The 27,521-nt window shown below is 35.8% G+C and overlaps 1 protein-coding gene across 1 annotated transcript in view; it reads left to right on the top strand.

Annotated features, from left to right (window-relative positions):
* The window catches only part of LOC129942628 (uncharacterized), a 34,617-nt gene that overhangs the window by 2,441 nt on the left and 4,655 nt on the right, over window positions 1–27,521 (top strand). Inside the window, exon 3 of the mRNA XM_056051641.1 lies at window positions 809–915. Within this exon, the coding sequence (XP_055907616.1) occupies window positions 809–915 (107 nt within the window). The remainder of the gene's footprint in view (window positions 1–808; window positions 916–27,521) is intronic.

Here is a 27,521-nt window from a genome sequence, read left to right as displayed (position 1 = left end):
TGTATGTTCTTAAAAAGGATTCTTTCAAAAATTAATAAATGGTTCGGGGAAGAATATAGCATTGGAATGATTGATTTTCAGTCACGATGATGCACATTGTGCAGGCATTTTCAAGAGTAATTATTCGAACAAAACTTTGTGTCGACAGTTTAGTTCAAACGTTGGTATGCGATGAAAAAGTCATGGGCCGAGTGTGAATTTTATTCCTTCGTGGATGCAGAGGCTTAGGCTATGAACACTCCACGGCCAGTTCCCTGTCAATGTTCAAGAACTCCTGAAAATATTGAAGTGGTTGAAGAGAGTTAACTTGAAAATGCACGACTTTCGATACGGAAAATTGGAAGCCTCAATTTAATAAAAAAATTTAAAGGTCCATCCATTCAAAATTTAAATCGCTCAAGAACTCAAAGCCATTGTATTGCCTCAGGGTAACTATTTTGTGCGGCTTATCCACGAATGGGATATTTGGACCATTTTTTTTTTTTATTGAGAAAGCTCGGTGCTGCTGACGCTGAATGAATTTGATTCGATGAATTTGCTTCGGGAAGCTTTCCCTCGAAAACTTATTAGTCGCTTTGGGAACATCCCGTGGCCACCGAGGTCCCCCGGCTTAAGTCTAATCCATTTTTTTATGGGGCCACCTCAGAGAGACATATTACATCAACACTCCCCGAACTCTGCTGAACATAGAAGAAAACATTCGTCGAGAAAACATCGGGAATAAATTGTACTGCAGCGTGTGACGCGTATCACGAGGCTCCTTTCTCGATACGCTCTATAAGCTGTTTATTACAATTCTCTTGAACAGACTGTCATTAATGAATTTCAATGCCTGCGAGAGATGGAACGTGGTACTAGGCTGTGATACAAACTCACATCATACCCAATGGGGTAGTACCGACATCAACAACAGAGGTGAGTCTCTTTTTGAATTTATACTAGACCATAATCTTTTAGTAGCAAACAGGGGTAACGAACCCACCTTTGTAACTAAAAATAGAAAAGAAGTGCTTGACGCTACGCTAAGCAATAACTCAAGCACAATAGTAAAGATCAATAAGATGTTCTTTAAGAAGAATCATTCTCAGACCATAAACTGATAGGGTTCTTTATACAAAATGAAGCAGCAACTCCAAAACCCTTTAGGAATTTCAGGAAAACAAACTGGAATGTATTCTGTATGGAAGTTGGACAGAGGATTCAAAACCCGGACACACTTTTAATTCAAGAACCCTCCAACATAGATATTGCTTCAGGAAAACTCAGAATTGTTCTGAATCACGCTTTAGAAAAAAGCTTTCCCATCAATCATATGGGAAAAGGTAGGAAAAAACCACCCTGGTGAACCACTGAAATAGGCAACTTAAGAAAAGAAACTTGAAGACTTTTCAACATCGCCAAAACAACTAGGAAAGAAGCTGATTGTGAACATTATAAGACTAGTCAACGTATTTTTAGGGTCGAAACACAACGAGCAAAACGAAGCTGATGTATGGCCTTCTGCGACGAAATAGAAAGCACAAATGTATCAGCAAGACTCAGGAAAATTCTAACCAAGGATTCAGTCACTCTTTAATCTCTCAAAAAACCTAAAGGCAGCTGGACTAAATCCGGTGGCGAAACGCTTGAGCTCCTTGTGATTACTCATTTTTCTGGCTGCGTAGCTGATATCCGCAGTCCAGAAACAGAAACCCTAGTACCATCGGATATTATATTATTCTTGGAGCACAGCACAACATTAGACTCTGTTGGGTCCCAGGCCACAGCGATATACTAGGCAACGAGAAAGCTGATGAATCATCTTGCTAATTCAAGCCAAGCTAGCATTCCTACCTGTTACTTAAAACAGGAAATCTCAAAATAATAACTATCAAGGCCGATGAAAGGTGGAACCTTCTGACACCTGCGACACTACAAGAAAGATCTGGCCTGTTTTAACAAACAAAGAACGCAAAGAATTATGCAGCTACACAAGGGATCACTTCGATCTCTTGTAAGCATAATCACCGGACATAATTTGTTAGGTTATCATATGAAAAAGATGACAATCAGTTCAGATGATCTATGCAGAAGATGCGGTGACAAGGAGATGCGTGAAGACACTCCGCACTTTCTGTGTCACTGTACCGCACTCTCCCATCAAATGAAGAAACTGCTTGGCAACTATTTATTCGGGGATTTAGAAGAACTCGCTAGTACGCCAGGTAGTAACATTCTGAACTTCGTCAAAGCTTCTTAATGGCTTGACTAACTGAACATGAACACATAGGTTTTTCTTATTAGCTTGAGTACCAATACTCACGGGTATCACAATGGATCTGTATTGATCTAAGTCTGACGGTAAAGACATCAACTGGAACCTGCCCAGTATTTAAAACGTACAGAACAAACTTCTCTACGTTCTTAATGGCTACTCAAACCTATATTACTTTTTAAAATCGTCAATTAAATATCGCAATCTTATTGAATTTTCATAACATATGTATGTAACTTGCCTATATCTAAGTCAACTAAGATTTTTGAAATTGACTTAACTTTTTTGACAGTGGCTTTTAGCCTAATGTACGTTGGACTTTTTAAAAAACAAACAAATATAATGATTCCCAAAAGGGTTTATTGATTCAAATTTAAACTATCGTAAAAATATAAAATGTCCCATGGAACATTAATATAGTTTTATTGCCCATACACGTGATTATAAACTTAAACTAAAAAAATATTTAAAATATTTTACAAGACAATAAAAACCTGCTGCCTATGGATAATGGTCTTGTTGTTGAAATCAAATGTTGCGATAATAGTTTCGCATAAATGATCATTATAAGCAAGTGCCCGTTTAGTGGTTTAAACTACACCGGCACCGGATATTTAACTTCAACATCGACATTGAATCCATAGATTGGCGTTGAATTAACCTTCACCGAGGTTTTAGTCTCTTTACACAAACAGTACAGGAACAGTGTTTCTATAGACGTATATGTATGCAAGCAGCTACCTGAGCTAAGAGTAACATTAAATCCCACCAGGCAGGAAGCCACAACAGCATTTTACCCCAATCAACAAAAATAAATAATGGGATTAAGAGCAGCAGGTGTTCGGATTGTGAATTTCACAAATTGACCCAAGCTATAAGCAGGAGCTGCGATACGATGGCGATGGCGATGGGGCGTTGAGGTGGTTTGATGCTAAACTCGAAACTCGCTTGTTCTAAATCTGCAGGCGGTCGGTCTGTCCTGGTCTGGTCTGGTCTGGTCGGGTCTGTCCTGGTCTCGGGTATCGGGTATATACAGTGGCTGCGATGGGGTTGGGTCGGAGCACTCTAAATGAGTATGGTTCCCAGTACTAGCTTTTATGTCAGCTTGGTTTGCATTGCATATAAATATATATGTATAGGTATAAACGCAGGATATAGGTATAGGGCAGGTTGATGTTGAATGAAATTGGGGATGTAGTATGGCTTAGCTTGTTATCCTGTTTTTGTCCCTCAAAAACAAAATCACATTTCTAACATTACCTTTACAATATATAGTTTAGTTCCTTCCGTCCGTCCGTCTTTCCGTCTATTTGTTCGAACGGTGTCGTCTACGTTGACGTTTGCCGCTGCCGTCATAGTCACAGTCATCAACAAAGTCTGGTATACAGAAACAGCAACAGCAGTAAACCATTGACTTAACGACAACAATTTCGTCGAAATACCATTTTACCATAAACGAACAAAAACATCAGCTAAAGTGAAGTTCACAATACAGGACTTATAGCTTCTATTCAATATATAGTAACGGGCAAGCTCTTTTCAGGACCCGAATCGGTCCTCCTAATCCGACTGATTGCTATTGGAAAATTACTTATAATCAAGTATTTGTTGGGAGCGTTTCGTAATTAGTTAATCACTAATCAGTATTGATTTAGAAAGACGACATAATATTGTGTATGTATCTTTAAGATAGTTAGTTTTGCTTCGATCTTCAGATGGATGTCCTCTGAACTTGTATAAGGATGCGCTTATAAAGGAAGTTTAATGATTTTGAAGAGTTTTGGGATATTGCAAGTGCAATATATGTAAAGTTAAAGAAGTGTACCTATGTGTAGTTTATGGCTTTTACTCGTGCAAAAGGGCTTAAAGTTTTGGAAGAATTCAATCACGTTCTCGGAGAACAAGCCTTCCCACAAAGTACGTGACTTCAAAACTATTCAGTATTTTACGTACGAAGGTTAAGGCATGGTGATGTGTTCGAGTACAAGTAGTTTATTCTGAAGGCATTGGTATTCAAGTATGACAAAGAAGGAGTTTTACATTTAACCAGCCCCACTTCCCCTTGCCGTGTCAACAATGAAGAGGCCAACGTGTGTCCGGGTGGTAAAGTAGTATTGGAAGCAGCGTAATTCTTTTGAAGAAGTATTGCCATTGCCAAATGAAGGCAAGAGTTCCAAGGACCCATGTATGTATCTACGAGTATATAAAATATATGGATTCATTGAATTTGAAAGGACAAATTGAATGGAAAAATGAAGCCAGAGGGTACATATGCAGACTATGCCTTTTTTACCTAAAGTGTGTATGCTCTTGTATATAGATATACGAGTTATGAGTATATCGATATCTAGAAATAAGTACATATACGCACTAAAAGGTATCCCTTTGGAAAGGAATTGGAGAATGGTTCTGGCAGAACTTATAGATTGTAGTTTTGTGAAACTGCCTGTGACAAAATGGACTTTCAAATAACTTATTGAAATTGGTATTTGAAAGAAAAGTTCTTTTCTTCCTTTAAGTTTCTTTTTTTTTTTCATTTTCATTTTCAGTTTGTTTTTTTTTTTGTTTTATTTCATATTTTGGAAAGAAACACACATCGTCGATGATATTGGAGCTTTGGGGTTAAAATAAAGTGGAAACTCAGGTAAAAAAAGGAACTTAACAAGGATTTTGTTGGATAAAAAGTTTTTTGTGATATGGCAACATGAGAACAAGAAGTTCTTAAAGACGATATGTAGCTTTTTCTATATGTTTGACTTTAAAAGTAATAAATTATGGATAAAATATGTGGTTGAAATTTTTGGAAAAAGTCCTTAAACTTCATGGATGCACGTAAGTTATAAGTATTTTGCAAAGTTTTAAGGTTTTTAATTATCAGTTTTTGAAGAAGTCAAAAATAAAGTTCTTAATACTTAAATTTAAATTTGTTTTAAGGTTTTTATTATCATTGACAAGTTTAATGCTGCATTTGTGTGTGCCATACTTAAACGGTGGCTGTTTGGTTTTTGGTGTGGACTTAAATCCTATTTTATTACTAAAACTCGACAAGAAGTAATAGATATACATAGCTCTTGTCTGCGATACCAAGATCCAAAAATTACTCGTTCTCTGATCATAGATATATCCAATTCAATATCAATATGGACAAATACCCTATAGTTAATTGACATTTACAAATTATTGGTAGACTAATTGGGCTACATACATGATCATACTGCAAAGTTTAATAAAACCGGGAGCAACCACAACTTGTAACAATCAAAATTGTTCAAGTTCCAATGTAAAATATCCACAAGGTCTGATCACAAGGAATACAAAGGGCTCTCAACCTCTTCGAACCATCGCAGAATCGTGGACAGAAAGACGGAATCGAGGGACGCACTTTTTTCGCCTTCTCTACCATCGTAATATCATGTTTGATTAAAATCTATAGCAAGTAAAAAACTAAATGTGAAAAGCAATATACTGTAGCTCTCTTTTCGTGCAAAAAACCTATTGGTAACAAATGGGCCTTCCAACCCCGAATTACGAATTGGCTAATCAGACATATTATAATGTACAGTGTGGTAGTACGGTGAATTTCTTCAGAACAAGCTATAAACAGCGACAAGCTAAATAAAGTCCAACATCAGTTTGTCTATGTATAAGCGGATCGCTTCTTACGACCCCATCTGCGGCACTGAATTCTCTGATCTATACTTAATATCTCTCATATACTTCGCAAATAAATAGCATTAAGCTCTGCTATTCGCTTCTTTGCAACATTGGGCACTCCGTAATTCTTAAGTATGTTTAGAATCTATTCCAAAGTACATAAACTGCACCATTCTCCAACTCAAATTCGACAGAAACTTCCAGATGTCTTTACCTTCCAGATCTGTCTGGAAGAATACTCCATTGCTGCCCTATGAAGGGCGAATATAGTTAAGTCATTGTAACGTGTAACATACGGAACTTTTGGCGATAAAAGAAGCCTACACTATATTTAAAGCGTCCAAAGTGATTGCTATTTCTTATCAGGTCGCATATAAGCTCGATAGTCGGAGAAGCTATAAGTATGAGGAAGAGTAGGAAACAGTTCTTCACCTCCTCTGTCCATCTCGTGCTCTAGATCAAAAAGTGGGAATTACCTAGGAGAAGTCTTCTATAACGATCCAACCGATCTCAATTATATCAACATAATCAGCCTTTCACGGACAGCCAATTTAACCTAGTCTAATTTGAAGCAACCTAGTACTCGTGGCATAAGGGTTAGTGCGTTGGACTGTCATTCTAGAGGCGCAGGGTTCGATCCCTGCTATGTAATGTAAAATTTTTTGCACGGGTACTGCCTCTTGCGAGGAATTGACGAATTCCACAAGAGTAATTTTTATCATGACAAGTGCTTTTCAAACTAGCTGTTCGGACTCGAATTAAAATAGTAGGTCCCTCCATCTCCGATAACAGTACTCGCATACAGAAATGGTTGAGAGTTGTAAGTCACTAGACCCTAGTTTTTAACGGACTGTTGCACCATCTAATTATTATTATTAAAGTAAATATAGTTTAGTGCGTTGGACTGCACCCAGCTCAAGTGTGTCCTTTGTGGAAACCAAGAGCACCCGGCTAACTATAGGGGCTGCCCTAAGGTCCACCAAAAAAAACAAAAATAGGCCAGTCAAAAAGCCGAAGGAAGTCTTACGCCCAAATGGTGTTAGGGAATGGGAAAACGAGACAGGCTCCACCAACGGTTGTTCCAAAGGCCCCCGTGCCTAAGTCATCACAGGTGCAGCCTGACATTGTATGTAGGTCATTCAAGGTCAACTAACAGGGCTACAAAGTCAGATAAAGGAGCAAGGCAAATGGGTAGATCATCTCTACTCTTTAAATCAATACAATTCCGTAAGAAAAGACCGGACCGAATGCACCAACTTAATCCATATATAACAATGCATTGCGAAAGCTTAAGAAGCTAGACATTTGCGTTGTATGCATATCTCTCACTCAAGGAAAGCGGACGTATATAATTGCGGGTTATGCAACTCGAGGAATACGTTGCAAGGCACTCTAACAATTATAGTCAGATGCGTTGGCCTCGTTTCACCAACGCCCTACAGAGAGCACTTCGTTCGAGTGACATAACCCCACCAAACAACAGAAACTTGACAAATACAGAAATTGACCAACAACAGTTGGACGAAACAATAAAACTAACGATGGAACGGACAATACCAAAGACAAGGAACGTTACCAACAGTGGCTCACTGGCAAAACTCACAAACTTGTACAGACGACTTACAGAACCACATGACTTCGAAATTGGGACACTGATTTCGTCAATAAAAAATGTCAATCTGTTGATTAAAGAGAACTACATGCTATCAATTAACAAGTACTGGAACCGCAAGATCCGGTCAGTTAATTCCAGTGACCCTAGTATGTTCCCTAAAATCAACAAGATACTCAGAAAAAAGAACGATAATGACATTCTGTGTCTGTAACTCCAAAGAACGGAAGAGAACAGAGACGTACTCAGGACAGCGCAAATATATCCAGAAAATAACGATGACTTTTTTATAATCAAAACTCCGAAGGAATAATTGGAGGCGGCGGGAGCTGCTTTCTAGCAAGTGTACAAGGATAATGTAAGCATTTGCCCCAACCACGACCTGAAAAACAGAGCCCTACTTAATCACTTTTACCTCCGAAATGATATGACACAATGGCGATCTGAGAACCGCGGTTTAATGCGGTTCAATGACGATTCCTTAGCAAATGCCATAATCGCCGAGTAAACGGAACAAAGTCCCTTGTTAGTGACGAAGGTTGAGCTTCAGCTCATCTTCAACTCAATAAAAAACAAAAAGTCAGCAGGTGTCGATTTTAAGATATTTACCCAATTGAAATTTACACCACACTCTTCAACAATGCACTGAATAATGCATATTATCCAGTGCATTGGAAGACCGCTGTGGTTCATCCTATCCCAAAAAAGGGAAATGACAACTCCAACCCATCAAATCTTCGGTCAATTCTGATTGATTCGGAAAAGGCCTTTGGCAAGTGCGTAGGACTTGTTCATGCGAGAGGTCTTAAGTTCAGTCCCACCTGTGACATTTGGTATTGCAAATTCAAAAATTCTCCAAGACTAATTTTAGTCATGAAAAGTGCTTAGAACGAAAGGTCTCTTCCATCCCTAGAATGTTTAAAAGTTCTAAGTCACTAGGTCCTAGTTTTTAACGGACTGTTGCGCCACCTAATTATTATTATTAAAGTAAATATATGTTCAATGTTCAGTGTGACACACTGTAACAATATCAATAAATTGACAAAGTGGCTTGAAAACTATTTGTCTTGGCTTCGCTTATGACGGGATGTGTCCTAATCGGCCATCCTTTCTACTTAAGTTATCATTTGGCAAACAGGGGGAATATACAGGACATGTAAGCTGTATTTTGAAGAGCATTTTAAAAAATGGTGCCTAAGCTATCCGTTATTCATATACTTTTTCACCTTTTCCTTTACATGAAATATTAAATAGTTACGAAATTCTTATCCATTCCTTCAACATTTCCTATTTGTCTATTATAAACATAAAATCAAGCCTCAATATTGTTACAAAAACAATAAAAGTTATTTTTGTTTAAAGACAATTGCTGTGTCATGACCATAAATTATATCAAACGGAAAATAAGAAAGAAATAACATAAAATAAATTCAAATTGTTGAACAAACTGAAATTAACAAAAAGTTTTTCTTTTAATATTCATTTGAAAAGCAACGCTTTAGTCCACACATTAGTGACAAACAAAATCCAACATTGAAGTTAATTCAAATTCTTTCCGAATCATTTCCGTTTCCGTAACGTTCGCACTTTTTTGTGCCGGACATATTCTAAATGCGCGAAGATTCGTTTCTTTTTTTTTCTTTTTGCTATGCAAATTAATTTTCGAATTAAAGATAATGCTTTCTCATTGTACTGACGTACCTCTGCATACCTACCAGCAACCAACGCAATACAAACTCCTTCTACAAGCCGTATCAGCCCGTCCATCGTAGGTCGGTCGATCTTCTTTCTCGGCGCGCACAGTGTAGAGAAAACTAGATGAAAATGCACCTTCCTCGTAATGTTATAAGGACAGGGATAGGGAACAGTGAGATGACTTGTCCAGTTCCAGATTCACTCACTAGCTATGGGGTGTACCCACTATGCCTTATACTAAAAGCTTAAAAAGAAAAAAAAAAGAATATAAATCACTACGGGAGGCAAAAACTTTTAACGACTTTCTCGAGAGCTAACATTGCAGGGGACATGGGGAACACTTTATTTTTTCTTCGTATTCTTTTCGTCCTTTTTTATTTTTATTTTTTTGTTACTTTTTCCGTTATTTTTTTATAATTTTTGCTTTCGTTTTTTCCTTCATCATCACACGAACTTCCTGAGAGGACGAAACAATTTTAAGATTTAAGTCGTCTTCTTCACCCCCATCTTTTCCATGGATGCTTATTGTGCTGTGAATGGCGTGGGCTTAGGAAAGGAACACCTTTCAGCGTAGGAAAGGTGCTAGGTCCATAGTCGAGGTGTTGGAATTGGATCTTTTTGCGTAGGTTTTAAATAAGAGGCAGTGGTGTTAGGTAATCATATACCTTAAGTAGGGACTTATTTGGATTAGGACAAGTTTGTTTGTTAAAGTTGCTTGAATTGGGATTGGTTAAGTACAATTAACTACCAGGAGTTCCTTAAAACTTAAGAATGGTCTAGAATGATTTAGACACTTAGTAATTTTGCTCAATCGTATACTTCAATCTATACACATCAAGAGTGTCAAGGCTTCAAAATGAAAGTTTTCAAGCCTCCAAAACGTGACCCTAAGAAAAAAGTATAAATGAAACAATATACGAGCATGAAACGCACTAAACCGTCTGCTGAAAAAGAAAAAGAAAAGGAAAAAAGAACTTTTCTTATTTAGCAGTAGGTACAACTTACCGCCATCTTGTTGATTTAAAAGTTAAGCAGCCCTCCATTACCTACAAACCGCCACCATGCCGTTTCCTCTTCTTTATTCATTTCCTTTCCTCTATACCGATTCCTCCCCCATCATCTCTTATACAACATCATCATCGCACCACTCACTGGTGCACCGCACCACCACCGCTTCGTACCGCCATCACGCAGGCATTGTAATTATTGCTAAAACTTTCCCGCTGATATACCCCTTAAATGTTGTATACACTCTGTTCCTATATAACTTCGCGGTATATTAGGAAAATTGAGTATTTAAAAAAGTCCCAATATTACTTGTTATAGCAGAAGTTTTTAAATGCGCTTGCCAGTAGTCGCCTACATTTGCAAATGTTTAATGAAAAACCAGGAGATAGGTAGGTAGGATAGAAGAGCCATAAAGTCTTTGAGAAATTTAAATATTAAAATATTTTCAAATTTATTCCATTTAGGTTTTTGGAAGAGGGGTTGGATTTGCTTAAAAGAACAAAATAAAAAGTATTTCTATCAACTGCAGGTACACATGGTAAAGCATGATTTGTGAGTTGTGACAAAAATCCTGAACGTGTGTTGTGTGAAAAATAAAAGAACCAACATTTCGGAAGGAGATTTGCTAAGGTACTTTTTTGTCTAAACTTGAGGTAGAACAAAATAATTGCTTTGCCTTCGTGGCATGTATTATGGGACGTTAAAAATCAAGACATGCTTTAATTCGAAGCATTAAAGAATTTAAAGACCAAAATTGTGATGTTCAAGGGGTAGGGTACATTTCTTTTAAACCACAAGTTTAAGTTCCATAACTATAAAATATTAGCATTATGCGTCAGAATATGAACAGGAATCTGCAAGTTGAAGAAGATCTGAGTATAGGAGTTTTCAAGAGAATATAAAATCCTCGCATCCGTAATGCAGAAGGAGAAGTGTTACGACTCTGAATGTGAAGCAGCCAGGATCAAATTTATTTTATGGTTAAGAGCTTTCCAAAACCAAAACGACCAGTATTTAAAAAGACTTTATATAGAAGCTAACAAAAAAATCAACTTATCTGAAAAAATTATTTTTATAAATCTCGAGCCTTGCAACTTAAAAATTGCAAATTTTTATCTTATTGGATTGGACGTGGAAAGCAGAAAACATTTTTGAGTTTTTTCTTACCTCTGACCCTGATAAGTACACTGTAAGTGTTCTCTCTCCTTAAGGCACACCTTACCATTGTATAATGTCCATCCCACTGAGAAAAGCCGGAAAAAGTTTAAACAAGCCAAGAAGGCATGCAAGGCTCCAACTCGACGTACCAAATTTATACATGATCAAAAAGTACGGAAAAAATACTGCAATAATCCAAAGGCAGTAAAAAGTTTTGGTGACTTGTAAAAAAAACATAAGGAATTCTTTCTCGGTTCCTACGCTCGTTGTCAATGATACTCCATTTGTAGGCTCTTTAGAAACAGCTTATCTGGTAGAATTGGCGTCATTTTACGTCAATTTTACGCTGCCAGTTAATGTTATGGGACCAATCTCTTTTTTTTCAATCGTACTGTGGCAAGAGTCCTTAGAGATCTTAATACACATAAATCTACTAGTCCAAATGGTATCCCCGCTATTTTTTTGAAGAGGTGTTCTTCCACGCTGTCGAAACCACTGCGTTAGCTTTTCATCTCTCCCACTCCTCAGGTCTCGTTCCGAGTAGATGGAAAACTGCATTTGTCCAGCCCATCCCAAAAAAAGGCGAATCTTCCTCAACTTCCAATTATCGACCGATTGCACTTCCCTCCAAGATCATGGAAACACTGATTAATTATCAGCTCAAGTAATATCTTGAAGATCGAAAGCGACTTAAGAACCATTAGTACGGCTACAGGCGATGCCAGAAATATGTCACGCCTTTTTATCTGGATGTTATCAACAAAACTGATATACCTCCAAAGCTCTACAGAAATAGCCGCCGTAATGTTTCATGCCATACAAAATATTTTCCTTCGAATTAGCCCGCTTAAACAGGCAACCCTGTTACTCGTGCTTCTAGAAATGCTCATCAATTAACCCTTGAGTCTAACTTCAGCCGTACTGTTAAATACATACTAAGATTCGTTCTTTAGCCGTACTACGCGAATGTGGAATGGCTAACCACACCCTATTTTATCAGTCGTTGGAATATTCAGGAATTCAAAACCAATGTGCACCGACATCTCCTTTCAAACCCTCTCCTCTTCCTAGTTCTCACACTGTGTGTATAATAAGGTAAGTAATATCCCCTTGAGTGTGGAATTTGAATTTTGGAGAAACGTTAAGATCCTTAATGGAAAGTGTCTTCAAATCAGTGATCTGTTAAAATGCTTAAAAACCACTCCAAAAATATTTAAGCTCTTATAAAGATGCATTGATTCGGATGTATGTATGCAAAACCCTTATACAAAGATGAAATTCTGGAAGCTACTACAACAGAAGGAGAAGTTCGAGTTACTGTTAACAAGTTTAAAGATGGGAAACCACCAGAAGCTGATAGAATCAAGTTGATAGAAAATATGGAACGGTGGATCTTGTTAAAAAAAATATTATAAAAACCTTTAATAGCATTTTGAATAATAGAATCGTGCTGAGTAAATTTAAGGAAGCGATATTATTTGCATTCCAAAAAAAGAAGAAATATCTTATCAAGACAACTACCGTGGAATATCCCTTTCTTACTAATCTTATAAAGTACTTTTAATACCAGCCTAGCCTAATAATTATGTTTACTGTTTTATATTCTTCTTTATATCTATCTCCTTAAACTTTAAGAATACCATTAATTGTGATTAAAACATTTCAAGTGGCAAAAGTTTTGCAATTCAAAACAGTTGGTAACTTAAGTCCCGATCCTCCAGTAAGTCTACGTTTTGGAAACCCCTAATTTAATTTCAGCTTATTGTTTGGAGCATTTCAAAATCTGCATTCAATTATAATTGTGATTTTCTTTCGGAAAAGTATCATCTTTTCTGCATTTCCGTTCTCTAACCGTAGCAGCTCCGATTTCTTAAAAGTTCATATTGTTTTTTGTTTTTACATAAAGTATCTTCTAGTCTTTTCCAGACCTTTAGAAGAGTTTGAATGGGGTTTTAATGCTGCTGCCACCAAATAAAACATTCATCGATCCTTCTGTTTCGCAGAAAACTACATAAAGAAGGCATTTGAAAAATGTTTTAAAACATAGTTGTGTAGCATAATTTTACTTAAACCAATAATTTTATCTAAGTTACATGTTTACATTTTTTCAAAGGACATGAAGTTTACATTTTAAAATTCTATTTTCGGATTACGACTTGTTTTAGAATAATACAAACATATGTGCATAAGCAATTATAAATATTTAAAAAAATAACATCGAATCAAGCGACTCTTCCATAATGACGATGACTTTTCGAAAGCATTTCTTACGGCCCTTTCTATTTTCTTTGTAGACCTATTCATCCTACCAACATGGCTTCTTAAATAGAAGATCCAATACAACCAAGCTTACTGAATTTGTTTCGAATGGTCTAAACGAAGTAGAGAAAGGGAATGAAGATTACGTTACCACTACAGACTTTAGTAAAGAATTCGATAAAATAAGTCATCAAATTATCTACCTCAAACTTAAAGCCCTTCATTTCGCACCTTTTTTATTCCATAGTTAAGATCGTACCTTAAAAACAAACCGATATAGAGTTGTTTTTATAGGTTCTCAATTTCCGATCCCATTTATTTCAGGTCCTAGGTCCTTTATTATTTGTCTTAACTATCAAAGAAGTTATAATTGGCATTGACAATTCAACTCTCTCTATTAACGCTGATGACATGAAAATAGCTCCATGTTGGTGCCACACAAGTCTTAGAACTTAATGTAGCTAAATGCCAATTCAAAACATTCCCCAGTAAGCGTTGAAATCTGCTCTACCGAACTTACAGCCTGCACGATGTTACCATTCATTTTGTTTGTTCTGCTCGCGACCATTTGTGACTCTGAGTTCAATTTTCGAGCCCATTTTAATTATATTATTAACAAGGCCAACTCAACCCTTGGCTTCATCAAACGTTGGTCTTAAGAATTCTCGAACATCACTAAATCCCTATCCACCTCCTTTGTTAGACCTCTACTTGAATACTCTACAGTTAATTCTGGTCTCATCATCAGAACTCTCATTCTTAAAGAATTGAATCTGTACAACGAAGATTTCTTCGATTTGCACTCCTCGGTTTCATTGGTTTGTTAACCTATTCTTACCATATTTTTATCTTTTTATCTGCAAAATCATCCAAAAACGCAGTGAAGTTTCTGATATTTTCTCTTCACAATACAAATGATGGCCTTTTTAAGCATATTACAAGAATGCTGCGCCTAGCTTATAACGTGCATAGATCCTTTCGAAGGTGTTTGAAGAAACTATTTTGGGGCAGATCCAAAAATGTCTTACAATCAACATCCTGTTAAATACCTGTCAGTCTGGTTTTCGACCTAAGTGCAGCTCAAATCCGCCTTACTTTTTGTAACTGATGAAATAAGAATAGCTATGGACATTGGACAGTGATCATGTTACATTGCTAACACTGTTAGATTATTCAAAGGCTTTTGATACTGTTAACCACTCAATTCTTTGTAGAAAGCTGCGAAGTAACTTTGGGTTTTCTTAAAAGTCTTGTAAGCTTGTTCTTATGTATTTCAGCGGAAGGCAACAATGCATGGTGGCCAATGGATCCTCGTCCACATTTCTCAATGTTTTGAGTGGAGTGCCACAGGGATCTATCCTTGGACCAATCCTCTTTTCACTTTACATAAATGAGTTACCACAAGTTGCTAAACATTGCTTAATATATCTTTATGCTGATGATGTGCAGCTCCTGATAAGTCTAACTTTTAGGACTAAAAATGATGGCGTAGCTTTAATCTGCTCCGCATTTCACAGTTGTCAATAAAGAACGATCTCCTCCGTAACCCTGTGAAATCAACACCCCTCCCCATCTATCGCAAAATCTTTGATCTATCGGGTTTAAACCTGTTGAAACTTGACGACGAAACCATTGAATATGTTAGCACTGCTAGAAACCTAGGAGTAGTATTCAATCGCACTCTCACTTGGGATAACCACCTTAATAGTGCCATTGGTAAAGTCTATGGAAGCCTCCGCCTTCTTCAAGTCACTCGAAATTTCTAAACTAAAACTAAACTAAACCGCTACTTGATAAGGCCGTTATACTACCAATTGTGCTGTATCGGTGTGAAGTCTTTTGTAAACTAGACTGTGTGACTGGAAGCTAATTGTTGTTGCTTAAAACAGAATTGCCCTCTATATTTATACTCTACGTCGTTATCACATATCCATTTTTGCGGTACTTATTTCTGGTTGTCGCCTAGACAGCTTAATAAACTTTCGCTCTCTTGGTTACCTGCATGAAATCATCTAAACACAACAACCTGATTATCTATACGATAAGCATGAATTTCCCTCATTCAACAAGGTCCTTTGCTTTAATATTACCCCGATGCAATTGTCAATTTTGTATTCATATTGTACGCCTTTGGAACTCTCTGCTGATGATCGCTATGAGAAGAATAAGAAGCATAAGTAGCTTTAAATTTTTACTTTTCAACTATTTGGCAAATAATAATGTTAAATTTCCTCTTCTTTATGTAAATATGCAAATAGAAGTCTTAGTTATAAAATTAATGTAAGGGCTTGCAACACTTTATAAGACTCATGTCCTACATTGTAAGCGATATTTAAAACAAATAAAATACAAATATAAATAACATCGCATCATCGCCGTTGAATGATGTGCACTCCTTTAAAAGGTGCTGACATGTTAATCTTTTGGGGTTGTCTTCTTCTGATCTTTTTTTCGGCGTGACCTTAAATACCTTACTGTATCTTCATCGTAAATCGAATATCTTCCTGGGGTATCAGTTATCTGGTTCTGCAAAATTAATAGCATTGCAAAAAAAACAATAAAGACGGTTCATAAATATCGTTTGCATCAGCACCTAACTTTCGACTCTAGAAACTTTTTTTTTAAATGAGCGGTTGTGAAAACGTTCATATTTATGACACAAAATATCTGCACATTTAATTTGTATACAGTTAACTGCAAACCGCACGAACAAGCCTATTCCATTCACGATGCAGTTTTCTCGTGTCGTGAATGTTTAACCTAAGGAGAAAAGCTGGTTTAAAAGCTTCAAATGTCCTTAAAATTAGGTAATATTTAATTTGAAGCTTTACAAAACGATTTTGTTTAGATTTAAAAAGTAGGTACATACCTACATACATAGATTTCAAAGCCCTCCGTATTGTCCCTACTTTAGATTCATCCATTCTAATTTGCTACTTTTCTATAACTCAGATTTAAATCTCTTCATCTAATTTAAATTTCAGTATTTCTATGCTCACAACAGAAGCATTCCACACGCCTGATGAATACTTCAAATAAAACATGGCATACTAAACTTCCACAAAACAAACTTTCATTTCTGTCAGGACTTCTTCGAATCGAAATTCCTTTTTCTCTTGAAATACATCATCAACCATAGCTGTTTTTTGGTTGTTCGCATATAAGAAATGACCCATAAGAGGATTTGAAAAACGAATCAAATTTGTTTTTTCTTCTTCTTTATATTTTGTCAAATTCGTATATCTAAATTTATTTTCTTTTATCGTGTTCATTCGAAGAATAAAACCTTAAAGCATTATGGTGTTTGATGCTATTATTTCCATCAGACACAGCACACCAACTTTTCCCATCGTTCTTCCTCCAACAACGCAAAAGGGATCCTTCCTTATACTTGAGTAAGTTGGATGGTTCTTTATGGAATAGAAAAGAATAAAAAGATAGAATATAAGTAATCTGTCTCCAATTATAAATGATTGACCAAAACGAGTGTAATCTGTATTACGTTTAATATAATGTATAAATGTGTCCTTCACCATCAAATCGACCAACAGAGGTAAAAAAACATTTATCTTGGGTTCATATAGTAACGTGTATTTGGAAGGTTTATTATTTTTTGACCAGGGCTGAACTTAACCATGTCAACCATTCAAGGCTGTGAAAACCTTTAGATTTAGTAAAAGATTGTTTGTGTGGTCAAAAGCACAAATGAGACAAAAATGACGAAACATCAGATGTGTTCAACCCGTAGTCCATCTTATCAGTCATAAAAAGGGCTTGAGCTACATTTAATAACAACTCTTCATACGTTGGGACAGTTGATAGAAAACCTTTATTTCTTTGTAAGCTATGTACAATGTCGGTGTTGTAAGGAACTTTTCTTGAATCTAAGTCCGGCATTGAGTAACAAGGTAAATTGTACTTTTTCCTATGAATGAGGAATTCTCTTTGAACAACAACAATAATAATTTATAAGAGAAGACTGGTCGACTTTCTTCTATCCCACAATCTCTTATAAAAGCTAATTTGGAAATTAAAAAAAGAAAAGCACTTTTTTACCTACTTCTTTATTATCATCTTTTATGTCAAAGAAATCATCAAAACGCACGGATACCTTTCCAAATGTGCCGAAGTGATTTCTGAGGAAAAAAGGGACACTGAAGATACTTATTCATATTTAATATACAAACGTAACGTTCGATCTCGCATGAAGTGCTACGAATAGATGTTTGATGGGTGAACGAAGAAGATAAGTATTTGTTTGGTGTTGGAAGGGGGTTTTGTCCCCCAGTGTAGGATAAATTTACAAGTTTCCTGATACATAGGTACTAATAATGAATATTCAAAATTTAAAACAAAATCACTTTTTCGCAGAAGTTACTTTGATATTCTTACGACTTATTTCTTGACAAAGTTTAAACCTCTAAACCTCGGTTTATTGATAAATTAGAATACGATTGAATTCTAATTCATTTTCTTATCAAGTTCTCAAACTCTGATTTAGATCTCGGTTTGAGATAGAACTTCGATTCATAAGACCCTGAAACTTGGGTGTCTAGGACATTATTCCTCGGTTCATCAGTGTTTTTATTTTTCAAAGGCTTTATTTGTAGGTTCATTCTGATTTTGGATTAAATATAAGACCACAGGGCATTTTATGTGCAATAATTAATTATTTTTCAGAAAATACGTAAACCTTGACGTTTTAGCAAGAAGTCATAACTGGGAGCTGAATAATGTAAAATTTTGACACGCTGACTTTTAACAACATTGCATACATTTTTAGTTTTAAAAAGAGGCTGGGATGCGACCCACACTGATAACTTCCCATCCCGTCTGTCGATTTGTCTTGCTTAAAAGTTTGCCTATATGTACTAGTATCAATTTTTACCAAATTTGCGTACTATTTTTTGTAGATTTCATTTTTTATGAAAAAACGGACTGTTGGATTTTTATATAAAAATTACTGAATATCGAAAACAATATATTCTGTGAAATAAAATAAGTTTGAAGCCAATATTTTTAATTTTTGAAAAGCTATTTGAGTCGAAAGTAAATGTTTGCCAACTTTTGTTAATTTTTTTTCGCAAATCGCAAGTGAAAGTGCGATTGAATACTACTCCTAAATTTCTAGCAGTGCTTACATATTCAATGGTTTCGTCGTCAAGTTTCAACAGATTGAAACCCGTTAGGTCAAAGTTTTTGCGATAGATGGGGAGGACCCTTGTTTATTAAAGCTACGGCATCATTTTTAGCCCCTAGAGGTCGACTTATCAGGAGCTACACATCGTCAGCATAAAGATGAATTAAACAATGTATAGCACCTTGTGGTAACTTATTTATGTAAAGTGAGAAGAGGATTGGCCCAAGGATAGATCCCTGTGGACGAGTATCCATTGGCCACCACGCATTGTTACTTAAGCTTACTCTAAAGAAAACCCAAAGTTGATTCGCAGCTTTCTACAAAGAATTGAGTGGTTAACAGTATCAAAAGCCTTTAAATTATCTAACAGTGTTAGCAATGTAACATGATCACTGTCCATTACCATTCTTATTTCATCAGTTACAAAAAGTAAGACGGTTTTCATGCTCTACCCTATAAAACCAGGTGCCAGTTATTTGGAATACAAAATCTGGAAAGTCTTCGTACAATGTTTATCAGAGAATTTAGTTATAATTTAAAAAGTGGAAACACTTTTTCACTTTTATCATCTGTCTAAGAAGGGGGATCTTCCTTTTAGTTAGAGTTCAAAGTTGAAGTATATAGCACGTTTGGTTTGCGTTTTATGCGCATTTTTTGCAAGTAACTTTTTTAGTGGCGTAGTGAAAATGTGTGACGTACATTACAAGCAGCGTCTTGTGATTCAATTTTTAGTGAAATCTTGCGAAAACCCTTGGAAATCCTCCGAAAATTTCGGGTTGTCTATGGAGACAATAGTATGTCAAAAACGCGTGTGTTTGAATGAGCGAAGCGATTGAGGAAGGGCGTGAATCGGTGGAAGACGATCCACGTGAAGGAGGTCCCGTCACCTCCCGTACCGAGAATGTTGATCGTTTGTGCATGTTGATCATGTCTGAACGTCGCCTAAGCATTCGTTCATTACCTTACGAGTTAAACATATCAAAGAAACGGTTCGCAAGATGTTACACGAAAATTTGAACATGCGAAAGATCTGCGCAAAGATGGTTCCTTAGGTTTTTACCCATTCTCGTTCGTTGTACAAGAGTTTTTGGCAAAAAAGGCATCCCAACGTTGCCTCACCCACCCTATAGCCCCAATATTGCATAATGCGGCTTTTTTGTACTCCCCAAGATGAAGTCGCACCTCAAGGGAACCCACCATGGCGGCGTACAGGAGGTCCAAGAAGCTCTAGTCGTGGTGCTAAACGGGCTTACTTCGGATGACTAATAAGGGTGTTCCAATAATGGGAGTGACGTTGGAACCGTTGTGTAGAGTTAAAGGGAGATTATTGTGAAGGTGGATACTAAAATTTTTCCTAACACTTTATTTTTTTGTTTTTTTATTGACAAATTTCTGGAACTAAATTGCCACACCTCGTAGTCACATACCATAATAAATGTTCTCTATTACTTTCTTCAATATGTATACGCGTTCCTAGAAGTAATTCTCATGATTTAATTTTGCTTCATACGCGTTTTTAGAGAACGAACTATGATCATTATGAACCAATCACTCGTTGCTTCAGGGAAGCTACTTTTATTTGCAACAGATTAGATTTTTTTGGTAGTTGCAATAGCGATACTTTTAAGCTATATGTATCTAACTTATTAAATCTGCTTAAATTTAAATAATGAAATTTTATAATTATTTATACTTAATATCAAACAATAATTTTATTTTGTTACCAGTTTAGTTGTTAAGAACTTATGTATTGGTCTGTAAATGTTCTCTGATTTATGAAATAAATAAATAAATAAGTAAATAAGAATTGTGATCCCTATAAAAAAGAATTTTCCGCAATTGGACAATATTTATAATAAATTTTTTTCATAACAATAGTTTGGCAAGCTCATGACATTTCCTGAACAACAATAAAGTTTTATCATTACGCCAAGGGCATAAAAGTACTTAAAGTTGATTTAAATTAAATATTTTATCCGTTCTGATAGTTAATATTTGTTTATTCTTGTAGCAACTTTTCTTCCAAGAATTTCGCTATAATAAAAAGATAATTAGCACATTCTCATCAAACGCCCCTTTCAAATCTTTGTTTATAATACAGAATAATAATAATTTAATTGCAAACAAATTTCAAAAACTCATTCGTTAGCTACATCAACACAGTCATATAAACTTTCCTAGGCGTACGTAGCCGTCAAATAAGTTATTGCACTCTTGAAATGCATTACAGAAAAGACTCATCTTTACTCATCTAATTTGTCACAATAAATTTCCTGAAGATTTATTGTTACAATCATCAAATTCCATCTCAGTACTTTTCTCACCTCGTTAGTATAGTTTATCTATATTCTACTTACAATTGCGTCTAGACTTTTTCGTTGATATTTCAAAAAAGACAAGCCGTTTTTTATTGGCTATACATTTCACAATGCCAATTGCTGATCCGCCCTCGTATGTGGAACAGATAACACTTCTCCTGATGCTTCTGATGAATAATTTTCCTTTCCAACTGTTCAAGGACTAAATAGAACGGACATCTTATTCTTCTTTTATAAGGTCCATTAAATATCTCAATATTTCATTCCGCTGTTTTCATTTTTTACCGATGCAGTGAGTTTTCAACTCCTGAAATATTAGTGGATTTGGTGACAATAACTAAATTTTTTATTTTACTATTTAATTCAAAATGTTTGGTTCTTTAACAGCAAAATACACAAACAGATGATTGTGATGTCATTAAATCGCATCTCCTCCCAAGAAGACTACACTATGCAATAAAGGTCTTACTTTCGTTTTTACGTCAGCATTAAAAAACACAACAACAATATAAGAGGCTGACAAAAATGAAATCTGCTTTTATATTCACATGTAGGAGGATTTTATAGATTGTAGGTAGGCCAATTTTTGTTCAAGGCAACAACAGAAGTAAATAACACAAATCCTAAGTTGTCATATTCTCTTCCTTAAAGCTCAGCAAACTCAGCATTATACACATACCTTATTTTTTGTTTTTCAAAACCTGCAATCTTATGCAAATTTCAAATAAAAATTTTATTCATATCAAGCTAGAGATATACATAATTTAAATATATGTATCTACAACATTTATCCAACCACATAATACCTATGCTATACGACTTTGGAGATCGAGTATGAGAACAGTATAATGCATATACCTCCCATCAGGATACCAAATCCCATTTTCTAACCTAATGCCATACAACATCAACATTATACAAAATAATGCCACACACCGACTTCGACTTGTATTTATTTATTCAGCAAACATTTTGCAGTTATCGCATAAATTTTGTGATAACTTGTGGTTCGGCTATATGATGTGATGGTGCATGAGAACTGAGAACTGGGAACAGGGAAGCATTTCAAATATAGTCTTTATAATATTCCAAAAATTCGTCGTGTCGTCTTAACATTGTGTATTTAATAGATATTTATATATACCCCAGGTACAGTCCAGTTCATCTGTAAAGGGACATATTTTGCATACATAAGCTTTTAGTAGATCTTGAGTGGATTTGGTTAAAGTGATTATTAAAAGTCAAATTGATAGCTGAAAAGCTGCCAAAACAACAAAAGATAGTCGTTTTCCAATTATGCCTTTTCTTAATAGAACTACCAGACACTTATACAAACGTTTCTCAGTTAAAAAACAGAATATTAAAAATGTTATTAATGTAATCGGATATTTTTCAATCTAATTGAACTAAATTGAGTTGAATGATCTTACATAGACGAAAAGCTCGGTGATAATTAAACTTTCAAAAAAGTGATAGTAGCAATAGTAATTTAGTAAATATTCAATTGTAGTCTAAGATCATTAATTACGATTCATTAAAACTGGTATTGGACAAATGTTAAACCCCTCAATTTTTTGAAGTGTCAAAATATTTGTTTTTCAGACAGAAATAACTAAAAATCACAGCGTGTGTTTCATTAAGCTATATTTTCGAAACCAAACAAATCGATAGTTTTTTATTTACTATGAGTATTTCAAAAGTAAATCTCAGTCTCCTTAAAAAAATACTTTGACAGTTCAGATTTCGTTCAATATGTTTTTATTAAATAAATTAGGTGGCGTAACAGTCCGTTGAGAACTGGGGCCTAGTGACTTACAACTCAAAATCATTCATGTGTTCGTTAAATGTTGTCAGGGATGTAGGTCCCCTACCTACAGTTTTAAGCCGAATCCGAACGGCTAATTTGAGAAAGCACTTTAATGACAAGAATTATTCTTGGAGGATTTTTCATATTTTCGCAAGAGGCATAAAAACTTTAGATGACATAGGCAGGGGTTGAACACAAGACCCCTGGCATTTTTTTCTTTTGCTTAAGAATATATATTAAGTAAAAATGATTTTACTCTTTCAACTCTTGGAAGTAATTTATTGAAACATTCTAGGATGTTGTGTTGACACTTAACAAATGCATCATTCAAAGACACGCCGGCCACACGCCGGGCAAATGTCCAATTCTAGTTGAAGATGTTTTGAAAAATCGCAAGGAACATCAAGCCTTTTGAATTATGTATGTCTGAAACTTTTTTGGATAGCTCCGATTTTATCCCTGAGTCACTTAATCTCGATTACTAACTTATATTTATAAAGGTTTTTTCAATAGGGGCGGGTAGATACTAAAAGGGAATTAAACAGTTGTTGTGTGTGTGAGGTATCAAAAAAAATATTTTTTTATATGAAAAGTGCATGTATGCAATTAAGTGTGGAATATGACATCATTTAAATGCCAGACTCGGCTTCTTACGGTGGCACTCATCTGTGTGGTCTAATTTTCAATGAATCTTCCTGATGGCATGTGTTATGTTCTTCTTTACTGCAATGGTCGATTGTGGTTTATTTATAGACCTGCTACTTCAAGAAACCCCATAGGAAAAAGTTTAGCGGCATAACCTTAAATCGTTCATGCAAAATGTCAATTGTGGCGTTAGCTGCGCGGCACGTATCGCCAACCTGCTGGAACCACATATCGTCTAGGTCCCTCCATATGGTTTAATTTGGGCCATAAGAAATTATGTATCATCGTAATATAGCTGTAGACGGTGGCCGTCTCACTAACACGGTTTAAAACAGACCGGAAATATAACTCCACCCGCCCAAGATCCACACCTTTTAAGAATGCATTATCACTTGGTAAACCTTACGGGGGTAAGTGTCGTCCGATATACGGCAATTTTGCTTGCTAAAAATGAGCCTCGTCACTAAAGATGATTTTTCAGCCAAAAAAAGGGTCCTCTTTCAAACGATTCGAATTGACATTTCAAAAAGAAAAAATACAAAATGAAATAAATAAAGTATCTAGTAATAAATATTAGGCTGAAGGAATCAAACAGCTGGTTGTCAAAACCTTATGGTCACAGCAAAACAACGAAATTGATTCCCTCAGATATTATCTCGGTAGACACTGACTACTGCACTCCTACTTTGAGCCTTAGTAGGGGTTTTAAGGTTATTAGCATTCAGAGAAGATTGGGAGGTTTCGACACAACCATCTTTACTGACGGCTCAAAGATGGAGTGCGGAGTTGGTTCTGGGATCTTTTCTGAGTCCCTAAATGTAGCTAAATGCTTTAGGCTTCCTGACTTTTGCTAGCGTTTTTCAGGCTGAACTGCTGGCAATAAGGGAGGAATGTAAGATACTTAAACAAAACCCAAACCAAAACCGAAATGCGACTATCTTTACAGACAGTCAGGCAGCTGTCAAAGCCATTAACTCGGCCACATATGAACCTCGGTGTCACCCTGATCTGGGTTCCGGGCCATAGTGGTATCGTGGGAAATGAACGGGCTGACGAGCTAGCCAGGCAAGGATCGGCCCTTCATAGCTTACTTGCGGAAATGGTTAGCATTCCTCTTGGTGGTATAAAGGGTAAAATCTTTATTATCACCAAACTGAATCAAACCGAAGGTGGAGCAATATACTCAACTGCATTATATCTAGGAAAATATGGCCCACCTATAATAAAACCCGTACAAACGATCTTCTATGCAGGCCAAGGCAAGACATAGCCAGGATTGTTGCGGTTCGTACTGGACATTGGCCTATAGGAGGTCATGCGGAGAAGTTGGGTATCTCCTACAACACCTTTTACCGTAGTTGTAGTGACCAAAGAGAAAGTGAAACGATAATCCATTTCCTCTGCAAATGTCCTGATTTGGATAACACTAGAATGAAATACTTTGGAAAAGCATTCTTTCACGAACTTGATGAAGTTATGTATTTTTGATAAAGTTAAGTTGCAAGAATTCAACTCGTCATTTAAAGGTAAGGATTATTTCTTCGATCGACAAATGATTACTGAAACAGTTTGATTCTGATGGAATCTGGTGAATACCTATAAGCATTTCTGGATGTTGTTAATGTTGCTCTAGAACGATGTTGATTGAAATTTCTTTCTATTCCAATCATCCACATTAGACTCCCACTCGATTAAGTTTACGTTAGTATTATTGGAGATGGCTTGCTGATTCCATTCCTTGAAAGGGGAGGATTTACATTGAACTAGCCTTACCATAAACGATTTGTGAAGACTTTTCTCATCTCTTTCCATAACTCTTATTATGTAGTCGTAGTTAATTTTGAGGTTTGGATTATATATTGATTATATATTGGCGTTATGCCAGACTCCACCTAGATAGCATAATTCGGTGTTGTGTTTGGTTATTAAATTAAGCGTTTGAATAAATGCCTTTGAAGTGCTTCAAACTTCTCGAGAGGCAAGAAACCAAACACGTGGGCCCCATAGCTCAAGAGTGCGTTGACAAACGCTTGAAACACGCGGTATTTGGACACCAGATCTAATTTTGGATTGATTTCCAAAACATTTTGGCCACATCGAACTTATACCTATCTTAGCTTTACTGCTTTTTTGTTTGACGTGTTTCGAAAAGTTAAAATTAAGCGATAGTATAAAACTCCGAGATATTTAAGCTCTTGCTCTACCCTAATACAGACTTTGTTGAACGACAAATCATCGTCGTTCTATTAAAACTCACTTAGTCCATTTTTTGTGTTTTGAGATATTTGCATTAAAAGTCTTAAATCAACATGCAAATAAATAGATTTAGGGTGTTTTAATTCTTTATAAACGATTTAAAAATGGTGCATTGTTAAGCTTAGTCGTTTAGTCGTTAAACATGTCGTTTTTATTTAAATGGCATAGTGCATATTATACATTCGTAATTTGTACATAAGTAGAAAATGAAAACATGTAAATTAATATTTTGCATGTAAAAGAATTTGAATAGAATAGAAATAGAAATAGTACACAAAAATTTAAATTCTACATTTTGAAGCTTCATTTAATATGAAACTTTATATAATTTGTTATTAAAAAAAGGTCTGAAACATTCTGAATTTGGAAATTCTAATCAAATCGTTTTTCAAACATTGACATTCATTAGCTCTTTATTTGTAGTTGACACTCGCAATGACATATCCTCATTTCGAATTGAAACTATACAAATTAATATTTCATAAATGTCAAAGTTCCGGTATTTACATATTTTATGGATGGGGAAAATGCTTTGAGTATGGAATGGGAATTTGTTAACATATCTAGTTCTATTTCTAATGCAGAATTAAAAAGTTTTAAGCTCAGTTACGCAAACATTTTGTGTGTGTGCATTTAATTATCTGACTAATTCTGAAGTGAAATATACTTTTTTTAATCTTAATGGAGTTTTATTTTTATAATTAAATTAAATGAAAGATATTTACTATTGTCGAAAACAACTATTTTGAATTTGAAAATGACACCAGTGATGTGAAGGTTATTCACTTAACCATCCATGACCCGCCGCGCCGGCCGCACTCCCACACAAAATTAATCTGTCTCTAAACAAGTGACTCAGAGTGTTTTTACAGTACGCCCAAAATGCAAGACACCAACAAAAATAATTTTGAAACTTTGCCAAAAAATTGTGTATTTGTTTTCATCGATATCAAATACGACAAATTTTGTGACTCTCCGTAACATTGAACGATGTGGATATGATTTACGAGCGAACCAATTTGGGTTGCCTGTGGCCTGCGGCGTCGGTGGCGGTGGAGGTGGCAGGCGTGCGGCAGCAGTGGCAGTCCTGCTGGTATGGAGATTGGGGTTACAGAAGCGACACGGGCGGTACATCTCCTTTTAACTCGCAGTCGTAGTCGTCGTGGTTTTTGTTGTTTTTGTTTTTGTCGTATCGTAAGCAAATAGCGAATTTGGATTCATCAGAATTCGAGAATACAAAATATGGTTGTGACGTAATGTATTTCGGTATCCTAGCTTTTTTAGATAGATATTCACATAAATTCTGATGTCTATAATCGTAGAAGTTCGAATTAGGATTGGATAAGATTGAAATTATTATGGAATGTGATTAATTCTATTGACTATTTGCCAAAGTAAATAAGTCTAAGGGGCATGTAAATGTCATTTAATTTGTACCGCGAATATAGAAAGAGTGTGTGAACCGATGGCTTGGGTGAAGAAATATTAATGTTGAATGTCACACTGATTGAACTTCGAGTAGTACCGCCGCCACCGCCTGCCTACTGCCGCCTGTTACCCAACGCACCGGGCTGCCGCCGTTGCCATACGTGCATATATCTACAATCTACATCTTTTTGATGTTTTATTTTGTATTTATTTTAGTTTTAAGTTTTAATTTACGGGGCTATTAATATAAAATTGAATTTAGCTATTTAAAAATATGTTATCACTTC

The sequence above is a fragment of the Eupeodes corollae genome, chromosome 1 (assembly GCF_945859685.1).
Source record: "Eupeodes corollae chromosome 1, idEupCoro1.1, whole genome shotgun sequence".
Taxonomy (NCBI): domain Eukaryota; kingdom Metazoa; phylum Arthropoda; class Insecta; order Diptera; family Syrphidae; genus Eupeodes; species Eupeodes corollae.
Note: the sequence above shows the minus strand (reverse complement) of the source record. Positions and strands in the feature narration are given on the sequence as shown.